The sequence below is a fragment of the Ictidomys tridecemlineatus genome, chromosome 2 (assembly GCF_052094955.1).
Source record: "Ictidomys tridecemlineatus isolate mIctTri1 chromosome 2, mIctTri1.hap1, whole genome shotgun sequence".
Lineage (NCBI taxonomy): Eukaryota > Metazoa > Chordata > Mammalia > Rodentia > Sciuridae > Ictidomys > Ictidomys tridecemlineatus.
In genome coordinates, this window is record NC_135478.1 from 216,167,157 (window position 1) to 216,179,373 (window position 12,217).

General features: G+C 46.7%; 2 protein-coding genes across 5 annotated transcripts in view; one reads left to right on the plus strand and one right to left on the minus strand.

The window, feature by feature from the left end:
- Atp6v0a4 (ATPase H+ transporting V0 subunit a4) overlaps window positions 1-6,469 on the minus strand; it is a 66,543-nt gene extending 60,074 nt beyond the window's left edge. For 2 of the 4 annotated variants that reach the window (XM_040291369.2, XM_040291368.2), the window contains exon 1: window positions 6,396-6,469. The gene's annotated coding sequence lies outside the window, so the exon portion shown is untranslated. Of the gene's footprint in view, window positions 1-5,495; window positions 5,566-5,928; window positions 6,183-6,395 lie in introns of those variants that run through there. The other 2 variants (XM_078040601.1, XM_078040603.1) reach the window with 2 other exon arrangements.
- Tmem213 (transmembrane protein 213) lies at window positions 6,308-11,625 on the plus strand. The gene is made up of 3 exons (XM_040291370.2): window positions 6,308-6,463; window positions 10,385-10,459; window positions 11,354-11,625. The coding sequence occupies exons 1-3, from the start codon at window positions 6,352-6,354 to the stop codon at window positions 11,521-11,523; spliced, it is 357 nt and encodes a 118-aa protein (XP_040147304.2). The 5' UTR covers window positions 6,308-6,351; the 3' UTR covers window positions 11,524-11,625.
- The last annotated feature ends 592 nt before the right edge of the window (window positions 11,626-12,217 follow it).

Consider the following 12,217-nt stretch of genomic DNA (forward strand, 5'->3'; position numbering starts at 1 on the left):
ATTGAGACCTACGAAGCCTATCACTTAGCTATAAATCATCATCATTGCTGAGACTGGATGGACACGATGGCAGATTTGGGTTGCCCCCAAGCATCTGATTAAAGAACAACTACAATAAATTATTTCTACAGGAAGATCACCTTAAATTTCAAGTTAGTACTATGAACAATTGCATGGAGTTACAATTTTGAGCACAACAAAAAAATAACCAGGTTCACAAGAAAACAGAACTACATGATTAAAAACCAGCAGAAATAACAAGACAATAGAAACACCAATGAGGGAGAAGGTGGCAGATGTTGAAGTTATTAGACCCAGATTTTAAAATAATTGTATTCATTCTGTGAAGATGAAAAATAGAAACCAAATATCTTTGTAGATAATAATCATATATTTTCAAAAAATAAAATGGAAGTTCTGAAATTAAGAATATTTGGAATTAAGAATCCAGTGGGAGGCTGGGGGTGTGGCTCAGGAGTAGAGCGCTCCCCTTGCCCATGCGAGGCCCTGGGTTCGATCCTCCTCACCACATAAAAATAAATAAATAAAATAAAGGTATATTTTTAAAAAAAGAATCCAGTGGGTAGTTACAAAGGTGGATTTGATACCGATGACAAGAGATTATCTAGATAGGAGAAAAAAATCCAAAATAAAGCACAAGAAAACAAAAAAAGTGGAAAAGAAAGAATTAGAGGGTACAGGCAAAAGTTCTGTGTATAACTGGAGTCACCAAAGGAGAGACGAGAAGGAGACAGGAGTAGAATTTGATGGCTGAGAACTTTTCAAAATTTCTGAAAGACATCAAGCTTCATATTCAATTGCCTACAAACTCCAGTGGGACCAATAAAAAGAAATTTATATCTGAGCACGTTAGAGTAAAATTACTGAAAACCAAAGCCAAAACAAAAATGTTAAAGATGACCAAAGAAGAAAAAGAAACAAGTTATCTACAAGGCTGCACCAGTACGGCCAACAGTTTTCAACAGAAACAATGTGGATAGAAAGAAACAGAATGGTGGCTGGACTCGGTGGCACCCACCAGGAATCCCACTGAATCGGGAGGCGGAGGCAGGAGGATTGCAAGTTGCCGGCCAGCCTCAGCAAATTATCAAGGTCCTAAACAATTTCACAAGACCCCATCTCAAAAAATACAAAGGGCGAGGGATGTAGCTCAATGGTAGAGCCCACCTGGGTCTAGTCCCCAGTAACACACACACATACACACACACACACACACACACACACACACACACACACAAATTAGAATGATATCTTTAAAGCACTAGAAGAATATTTCTGCCAACCTTCATTTCTAGACCCAATGAAAATGTTTTTTAAGAGTGAATGAAAAATAAAGACATGCAGATAAGCAAAAACTGAGAGCACTGGGCATTTTGTGGGGGAATACGAAAAGCTATTCTTCATAGAGAAGGGCTGCCATCAGTTGAAAGACCAGACACATGGAAAAGAATTGAGAACGATAAATTGATAAGTATGTGGATAGATCTAAATAAACCTTCACTTATAAAGGAACAATAATGACTTAATGGTAACTATGTATATAAATGGTGACTTAAGAGGTGTGGCATGTTTTTAACTTTATGATGGCACATAAGCCCTGTGCATTCGGTAGAGACCATCTTGGAAGGGTGCGTGCTGATCTCTTCCTGGACTATATCCTATGTTGTAGGACACTCCTGGAGAGCTGGACGTCAGGGATCCAGGCCAAGAGGAGAAGCGATGGACACTCCACAGTGTACTGTGTCCCTAAGCTAGGGAGTTCTGTAGGTTAGGGTAAAATCGATTTTCAAATTATGGTATTCTCGACTTACATGGTTTAATAGGACATAACCCATTCAGAAGTTGAGAAGCAGCTGTTGAACGTATGTAGTAAGAAAGACTAAAAACCAGGAGTGGGAAAACAGAATTAAGTTCCAGGTCTTCAATTAATATATTAGATAAAGATGAAGAAATATTTTCAATTAATATATTTGATGTCAAGGATGTATGTTGTAGCCGCTAAAAAAAAAAAAATGAAAAAATAAAAAACAGAATCCCAAAATAGTGAGAACAAAGGAAAAAGGAGCCAGGCACAGAGGTGCACACCTATAATCCTAGTGGCTCAGGAGGCTGAGGCAGGAGGATCTCGAATTCAGAGCCAGCCTCAGCAATTTAGCAAGCCCCGAAACAATGTAGTGAGATCCTGTCTCAAAATAAAAAATAAAATGGCTGGAGATGTGGCTCAGTGGTTGAGTGCCCCCAAGTTCAATTCCCTGTACCTCTACCCACCCCCAAAAAAAAGAAAAAGGAGCATAAGACAGATGGGAATGCTGGAGAGCCTCTGGTAAGTTGATTTAAAGCTAAATGTGTCAGTAAATAGATTCAATATAAATAGATCAAGTATTCATAAAAACATCAGACTGTGGGTTTTAAAAATCCAACACACCATAGGGGCTGGGGTTGCAGCTCAGTGGTGGAGCACTTGCCTCACACGCACGAGACACTAGGTTCAATCCTCAGCACCACATAAATAAATAAATAAAGATTTTAAAAAAAAAATCCAACACTATATACATTTTTTATAAGATACACAGCTGAAACTCCACAAGGATTTAGGAAAGTTGAAAGTCAAAAGCGCTACTTGAGGTAACCTGGGGTATTACACGGTGGTGTTTTATGGAAGGTTCAATGCACCAGGAAGTGTCACCATTCTGTATTTGTGTGCACTTCAGTGACAGCCTCTCCCCCCTTTTTTTCCCCTTGGTACTGCTCACTACGCAGGGAGTCCATTTTATTTATTTTGAGAAACTGTCTCACTAAGTTACTTAGGGCCTCACCATGTAACTGAAGCTGGCCTTGAACTTGTGGTCCCCCTGCCTCAGCCCCCGGAGTCAGTGGGATTACAGAGGTGCACCACAGTTCCCAGCGTGGCTCTTAAGTAGCAAAACAAGAAATCACTGGAATACGTTTGCAGAAGGCAACGCAGTTAAGCTAGGCTGGGGTGCAGGCCGTGGTCCCCAGCACCACACACAGGCAGAGAGAACTAGAGGAGCCCCTCATGTGTGTAAAGTAAGACACTCTTCTGAGAAGGGGGGCAGGAACGAGATCTGCAGCCCAGGAGGAAGACAGCCTCAACTTCAGGAGGCTCCCTCCTTTGGGGTAATCCCTCCTCCATCTGGGCCGCCTCCCATTGCCGTTATGGAAAGCAAGTTGAATGAATTGCCCTAGATCTGTCCAAACACAGATCCAAATGGTGGGCTCCAGGCCTCCCGGTTGCTTTTATCAACACTGTGGCAGGATCTGAAGGTGGGACTCCGGAGTTCTCTATTTCTCTTACATAGGCATCCCTCATTCTCTCCAAATTCGACACCCATCCCTGGGTGGCAGTGACTGAGGTCAAACTCCACACCCTCGGGGCCCCACAGTCCAGGTCTGATGCTTCAGCATCCAGAACCTGACGCTATTTTGTGAAAACACATCTGATAAAGCCACAAGGGGAGAACCATCAGTCCCACCTGGGATCAGAAGGAAGAGGCAGCGTTGTGTGTGGGGCCTCGATCCTCCTCTGAATGGATTTTGAATTAAATGAAGACGAATGCCCCAAGTTCAAGGCCAGAGATGGACAGGTGGTAGAGGGGCCTATGGGAATCACCAGGGAAGGGTCTTCGGCGTGGAAGATCCTTCATAGACTGTGGCCATTGCAGGCTACAGGCTGTTTTCAGTCTTTTAACAGGAAACACTCTGTCCTTGCTTTCATCAGGAGCCACAGATGACACTGGGGACAGTGAAGGCCCTGGAACCCCACCCTCTCAGCTACCCCACTCCCACTTGCACCACGGAGCCCGGTCACAGATATTATTAGCCTGAACTTTTTTTTTTTTTTTAAGTATGTGTAACCCAACGCCAATCTCAAGCATTAAAAAAAAAAAAAAAAAAAATCTTGAGAATGTTCCCGTAGAATGTCTAGCTTTGAGCAACACAACTTCCTGGTCCACCCTCCAAAGTAAACCAATGCAAAATGCATGAGAGGCTCACTGACAGAGTAACTGCTCCAGGAGTTCTCAGCTGTGGACCTGCTGAAAACACTGATACTGGAGCTGTTTGTGAAAGAGTCGCCTTGAGGCTCTCTTGGGGAATTAGTGAGTTACCAGAGAGGTCAAGTTCAAGTACTTTCATCTGTTGATAAAGACAATGTTTGTCTTTTAATTGTTCTGCAAACAGCTAATCTCAAAGTCTCAAATCAAATAGCAATAACAGAAAAGAAAGGAGGAGATGCACATTATCCTTCCCCTTCATCTCCTCTGTGGGCAGAGAAGTATCGTGGCTAGGATCTGGTAGGATGCTGTCAGCTCAGGTCACAGCTGTTATTCACACCACCTCCACAACAGCCCACAGCAGGGTCATTTAAAATCCCTGGCTCTCATCTTTTTGGAGGGACACGCTCTGCTCACATCAAACACATCCTGGGATTTTTTTTTTATGGGGAGGTAACGAGAGCTGTCGCTGTGTCCATGAATCACCTGTGCAACCCTGTGACCCTCTTCATGCTGCCTACCAGAAGCTCAGAAAACACATGTGGCCTTCCGTGCTCTGAACTTGCTCATGGACCTATTTCCTACTTTCTAGCCTAAATTTCTCCTTGCCTCGTTTCTTCTCATTGATCTTAATTTTATCTAGCTAGATTAATTGCAGGTACGCTTCCTTAAGTCCTTGGAGGATCAAGTTAGGATATGAATAACTTGATGTATAAATAACATTATTATTCCCTAAAACTGCCTTCCTCCCATTTCTCTGGTATTTTCAATGATGATCCTTCTATTAAAATGGTGGTTCAGGTTCCTAAGTAATTAGAATCTGCTCAACCTGAGCTAAGTGCTTGACATGAAATGCTTCATTAAGTCATTCAACAAACCCCAAGATAGGTGCTATTGTCCTGTTCCTTTTCAGATAAGGAAACTGAGACTTGGATGCATTAAGTAACTTGCCTAGGGCCACCAGATCAATAAGACACAGGGCTAGAATTAGATCCCAGGCAGACCCCTACAAACATTGGACTCTTTCTGGCTGCATCTGCACACATAGTCCAAATGTCACTTCACTGAGATCCCTTCCCTTCACCTCTTAGGTGCTCCTCCCTCTTTTATAGTCCCATAACTGGGAGATTCCCATGTTTGAGTCTTGCCATATTGCATCAAAATTCTTTCTTCCCTGCTTGGTCTCGCTGCTGGACAGTGCCCTCCTCCAGGGCAGGGACCATGTCCCTGTCAGCTGTGAGTCTCAAGTAACTAGGCGGATGGCTTTCACACACAGGGTGAGTAAGTAGTGATCCCCACCCATCTGTGGTCTCCAGGTACCCACAATCAATTTCAGTCTAAAATATTGAATGGAAAATTCCAGAAATAACAATTCATGAGTTTTACATGACTCTCAGTACAGCATTTTGTTATAATTGCTGTTTTTTTTATTATTACTGTAATTTATAAATTGAACTTTACCTTATACAGAGGGAGTTCGGTGCCACCTGGGGTTTCAGGCGTCCACAGCGGGTCTTGAGACATATCCTCCCTGCGTAAGGGGAGGTCACTGTACCTGCTTTGGGCTGAAGGCAGAACTCCCTCCAAGTCACTACTCAGTGCAAAATCGTCACCTGGCTGCAGCCCCCAGCCCTGCTCAGCCTCCTGCTCCCCATCCGCCCAGCACCCTCTCCTCAGCTCACCTACACCTACCTGTGCCAGGGTCCCGCTGAGCCCCTGAGCCTTTGCTCACCTGTCACTCCCACCCACAATGCCCTCCTCCCCTCGCCACCTCTCAACATTCTCTCCATTCTTCAAGGCCCAATTCGGATGTCATTTTCTTCAAGAAATATCCCATCCGCAGATGCAACCTCTCTATGCTGAGACTCAAAGTGCTTTGTTCTTCCCAACTCACTCCTGAAATGCTGCCCTGTATTTCAGTGATGTGTGTCTGTCATTGAAGCATTTGGAGGGCAAGTATCCAGAGACTTGAGCAAAGCACAGAGCACATAGTAGGTGCTCAGTAAATATGAGACTGGGAAGGGAGTCCACGCGACTCCTGCAAGAGGAAGAGGCAGCAAACTCCCCTCCAAGAAATACACTCATCTCCCCTCCAGACCTCCCTTTTTTCTCAGTGGGGACAAATTTCATGTCAAGGAAGAAGGACCTGCACGGCCCCTCCTCGGCTCCCCCAGCCAATATAGTTTGGTTTCCCTTCTAGAGAGGTGAGAGCAGGTGTGACAGGCCAGGTTTCCTTGGCTCCACCCCGTCCGTCCCTTTTCCCCCAAACACAGAGCAGAAGCTTGCCAGCTCCTGCAGCACCTGGCACTCTGCAGACATGGCCCACGGAGATGCCTCCCTCCGCAACGCGCAGCACCTCACCTCTGCCCGGCGGGCCGCCCTGCTCCTCTGCCTGGGCTTTGCCTCCTTCCACTCGGCTTGCTGGGCAGGTAGAACTGTGAGCTTTATTCTTGGCCTCACGGAGGAAGGGGGAGGGCAGGAAGGAGGGAGGGAGGGAGGGAGGGAGGGTGCAGCAGGAGGGAGGGGGAGGGCAGAGGGGAGGGGGAGGGCGAGAATTCCTTGGCCAGGGTTGGTCCTGCAGGGAGCAAAGAGGAAAAAGGACTTTTTCGCCGAGAAGGAGTAGGCAGGGGGTTAAGGGTGGGTGTGGGGTGGGGTGTCTTGGGTTTGCCTAGACCAAGATCAAATACTTAACTCCTGGGCTGGACAGGAGCAGCCACCTCTGTGGGCACCCTCTGCCTCTCTCTCTCTCTCACACACACAGAATTTGTCAGAATCTTACCTATCAGGGGACCAAATTGGTCTTCAGTGATAAATTTGGTTGCTGGTTTCCTGGTGGCTCCTCTTGCTCAGCTCCCCCCAGCCCCCCCCCTCCCGGGCTGTGTGATTGACAGTCTTCCCTCACATTCGGGGTCTCACGTTCCTTACTGAAGCCCTGTCCTTCCTGGCCACTGCACTTCCTCTGCCACTTTCCCAAAGCCTGGAAGCTGCCAGTCACTGCCCACCCCTCTCCTGCCTCCCCAGGGTACCTGTGGCGCTGGGCTAAGCCCCACCTCTCACTCTCCCAGGGGACCTGCACCTGGGGGCAGGGGTCCTCACTTAACTTCTGCTGTCTCCAGCTTTGATCTTGTCTGAGTTCCCTGTCTGCCCTGCACCCAGAGACTCTCCCAGTCTCAAAGCCCAAGCCCCATCAAGTCTGCACCTCTCTCTCCCATCTTAGCATCTCTGTGGCCACGGCCAGAGGGCTCAGTGTGGCTGCCCAGACCCACCGAGTCTCCCTTCCACCCTAGTTTCCCCAACTTACTAGCTGTGTGACCTTGAGCAAATTGCTTCTCTTCTCAGAGCCTGTTTCCTGTTTAGAACATGACAGTGAAACTGCTGAGTTACAGGGTTGTTTGTGAGAAGCAAATGAGATGGCTGCTTTTAAAGAATGTACAATAAGCCGGGCGTGGTGGTAACATGCCTGTAATCCCAGCTGCTCGGGAAGCTGAGGCAGGAAGATCTTAAATTCAGAGCCAGACTCAGCCACTTACAGAGGCGCTGAGCAACTTAGTGAGACCCTGTCTCAAAATTTTAAAAAAGGGGGAGATGTAGCTCAGTGGTTGAGAGCTCCTGGGTTCAATCCCTGGTACAAAAAAAAAAAAAAATGGTAATTGCACACACAATGATTGTTAGCAAGTGTGGTTAACAAGTTTGTCTTATTTCCCAACTTCCACCCTCCTCAAACATGGCTATTTAATTTTTCTCTGCTTTACCCTCACAGTTCCTTGCTCACGTTGCAGGTTAAAAAAAAAAAAAAGTTGATGACCACGAGGCAGAGGCAGGAGGATCACAGGTTTGAGGTCAGCCTCAGCAACTTAGTGAGGCCCTAAACAACTTAAAGAGACTCTGCCTCCAAATAAAACATAAAAAGGGCTGGGGATCTGGCTCAGGGGTTAAGCGCCCCTGGGTTCAATCCCTGGTACCAAAACAAACAAACAAAAATCTCCCTCAAACAAATATAGCTCAGTGGTAGAGCACCCCTGGAGCTGATTCCTGGTGCTAAAATAATAATAATAATAATAATAATAAATGTAACTCCACTGAGCTGTTCTTCTTCCCAAATGGGGCAAGCCCCTGGCTATTCTGCTCATAAGGAAGGAGGGTGATATTCAGGTACTTAGGAATGTTTTAGCTGAGCTACTCTGTTTGAACCATATAAAACTGCTGTTGTGAAATGATTTTTTATATATAAAAGTGGTAATTCATGGGCTGGGGTTGTGGTTCAGTGACGGAGCGCCTGCCTCATACATGTGAGGCCCTGGGTTTGACCCTCAGCACCACATAAAAATAAATAAACAAAATAAAGATATTGTGTCCATCTATAACTAAAAAACATTTTTATGTGGTAATTCATAACCTCATACTGGCAGTTAACTACGTTTTCCCCCACTCACTTACTCTAGGCAGGAATATCACTACTCTAGGTTTAGAGGGGAGATGAAAGTCAGGGCCAAGGGAGTTAAAATTCAAATGTTGAGGAATAAATGTCTCCAAAACAAAGACCAAGCCCTGAGCCATTTAGTTGTAAATAATTTACAGTAACAATCAGATTTCATCAAGGTAATTTACCATCCCTTAAGCAGGACCCAGGAGTTGCTTAGGGATTGGGTGGCATAAAGTCAGTCTGGGCAGCAATTTCATGGCTTTGGCTAAACAGCCTTCTTCCTAACTCTGTGACAACAGGCACCTGAAGGACACGCTGACCCACAGTCAGTGGAGTGTTGAGAGTTTTCAAACATTTTTGTTTGGGTTTGAGGTGATTTTTTTACATTCCCAACAATGCAGATTGAATAGCAATATAATTTCCAGAAAGTTCTCCAAAATCAATGTCTGGGTTTGGTCTACCTAAATTAGCATTAGTGATAATAGATCTTTCTTGGATGGTGGGAATGTTCCGTTTCTGCATTGTGCTTCCAATATGGCGGCCACCAGCCACATGTGGTGATTGAACATCTGAAACATGGCTAATGTGACGGGGAAGCTGGCTTTTTAACTTCAGCTAATTTTAATAAGTTTAAATAACCACAAGTGGCCAGGGGCCACTGTATCAGACAATGTGGGCCCCCTGTCTTTCATTCTCAGTTGTGAAGGAACATGGCAGTGGCTTGTCTTCTCAACATGCTTACATTCTTCTCCATCCCCCAAACCCAGTGGGTATTCTCTTCTGTCCAGATGGGAAAGGGTTGAACTTCCAGCTTCCTTGAGACAAAAGCAAAAGCGACTCTTTTAGAATTCCTGCTTAAGTTCTTTTTTCTTTATCTTTCTCCTATTTTAAAAAAAAATTATTATTCTTTGCTTATAAGTTGAACAACAAATTTAAGCACTGCATACTGGGCAATGAGTTTGTAGGAGATACAATTCAGTTGACAACAGGGAGTTAGCTTTGTCGCATACAGACACGTACACTGGGAATTCTGTAACACTTTCACAATACTCACTACTGATGGACACAAAAATCCCAAACCCTGGACTGACTTACACGGCTGTTTAATTTTTGTTCCTCCCCACGTGCCTGTGTAACAACTTCACCATCATCGGGAATAAAGAATCAAGGTCAGATTTCAATGTTGACTTGTCAAGGTTTTGAAAGGAACTGAAGTCGTTGTGAGAAGACATTCTAGATTGTTCCATGATTGTTTCAATATAGACTGGAAAGGCCCTTTTATAGCTACATCTATTTGCACAGCTAAAAATAGAGTGTGGCAAGCTATTTATATAGCAGGCCTTTGGTCACTGAAGGGCAATGAAAAATGAAGATAAAGTGATAGGAAAAGGGGAGTGGATTCCTCGCTGGCTGGCTGGCTGCCAAAATGAAAAGTCCAGTCCGGGGGGCTTGAACAACAGGAATCCATTTTCTCATTGTTCTGGAGGCTAGATGGCCAAGATCAGGGTATCAGCAAATCTGGTCTCTCCTGAGGCCTCCCTCTTGTGGTTGCAGATGACCTCCTTCTCCCTGTGACCTCACATAGCCTTCCTCCGTGCACAGGCATAGCTGGAGTCCCTTCCTCTTCTCAAGAGGCCACTAGTCACGCTGGCACAGGACCCACCATTATGACCCCTTTAACCTTAATTACTTCCTTAAAGGCCCTGTCTCCGAGTACAGTCACGTTGGGCATGGGGACATGAATGTATGAATTTGGGAGGGACACAGTTCAGTCTACAGCAGGGAGTTAGCTTCATAAAGCGTCAGTATACCTGCACGGGAAATTCTGTCACACTTTCACAGTACTACCGAGTGACACGATTCCAAAACCTGCGCCTGGGAACAGTGTTTCCTTCTGCCTGAGACGATGTCCTGTCTTTTCTTTCAGAAGTCAGCAGCAGCAGCCACAACTCAACCGTGACCACCCACCACCCAGGTCCAGGGACCCTGGAACAGTGCCCCAGTAAGCTTCTGCCCTCATCCCAGAGCTGGCCCCGAGCTGCGGGGGAAACTTGAGCCCTCCTACTTTCCATTGGCTGGTGTTAGGTGACCAAGTGCCTCCCAGGCTTCCTGGGCACAGGGTGGCTCTGCCTAGTACCATCTGCAGAACAGGTCTAAAAGCCGTCCTGGCTTTGATCCCAATGCAGGCTTATGGTCTTTGGTGCAGGTGGCTGTAATGACCCAGTCCCTGGTGGGCAGCCAAAGATGTCCTGGGTTCAAATGCTTGAAAGAAGTGTCAAGGGGGAAGTCTATAAAAATCAGCTAAGCTGGACAAGACAGGCACTTGGTTCGGTCCCCTTTACCTATTTCTGTTCATTCTCTACTTGAGTATTTCCAGTGGCAGGAGCTCGGTAACAAAGAAACACCATTAACACATCTAATTAGTAGGAAGTTTTCCTTTAAGCCTGGCCCCCCTGCGCTGCCGTCATTCAGTGGCCAAATGGGTTCACTCCTGGTCATTCATAAAGAAGGTAACAGGCAATCATATGAAGTGTCAAGAATATGACTTTGGAGTCTATATTGGGTTCGAGTTCTCTTTCTGCCATCTTCAGACCTTGGGCATGTTACAGTATCAATTGACTCACACCAAATGGGAATAGTCATTGTACCTATCACAAGGCTGGGGGTCTAGAATGGTGGGAGAGGGCATGCCTGCTGGAGGAGTCCCTGCAGCACCAAAATAACGATATTAATAATAATAGTGCCTGTCATCCTGTGAGAAACATGAAAGGGAAATCGTAAAGATTTGGCGTGGTGCATGGCAGCTCTCACGTTGCTCATGTTCTTACTGAGATTAGAGAAAGAGCTGGTGGAGCTGGGTTGATACAGCTTGCCATTCTCATCTCCCGTCCCCCAGATGTGGACTTCTGCCCCCAGGCAGCCCGGTGCTGCCATGCTGGAGTGGACGAGTACGGCTGGATCGCGGCTGCGGTGGGCTGGAGCCTCTGGTTTCTCACCCTCATCCTGCTCTGCGTGGACAAACTGATGAAGCTGACTCCAGAGGAGCCCAAGGACTCACAAGCATGAGATGAGAGTCCCGGCCCTGAGAGCGGCCTTCGCCATCACGGTGTGGGTCGCAGAGGGCGGGAGGAGGGCAGCCACCGCTGTTCTAAAGCCTTTCACCTTGAAGCCTCAGCTGCTTTTATTCATTCATTCATCCATTAATTTGATGCTGGGGATCAAATCCAGGGCTCTACACACTGCCCCTGAGCTACGTCCCCAACCCTCCTTTACTACTTTGAGAAGGGAAGGAGAAAGAGAGAGGGGTCCCAATAAGCCAAGGCCGGCCAGCCCTCAAGTCCCACCCAAAGGGTCTTCAGCACCCCATGAACTCCGCTGTCGGGGAGTCCCTGTGGGCTTGCTCCTCTCTTAGCCAGGGCTTTCTTCTGGACACCAAGGGAGTGCCCAAGAAACTGAAGACGAGGACTTCTAGAGAACACACTTGAAAACCAGGCGGTCGGCTCCTCTTTCTCCCTTCAGTCAAGGGCAGATGATGGGAGAGGCACCCTGCCCCACACGCCCCCTCCTCCATCACCCCCACCGCGGGCCCTCTCCAGCTCTCAGTCTTCCTTCCTGTGTCCCCAGAGGCTGTCTGGTCCCCACCCCCATTCTCCCCACCAGCTCCCTTGTTCTGCCTTCACGACATCTCCTGGGACATTCAGGAATGTCTCCTTCTGGTCCCACTGCCTGTGACCTGCCCGTCTTACTCGCCATTCCCATG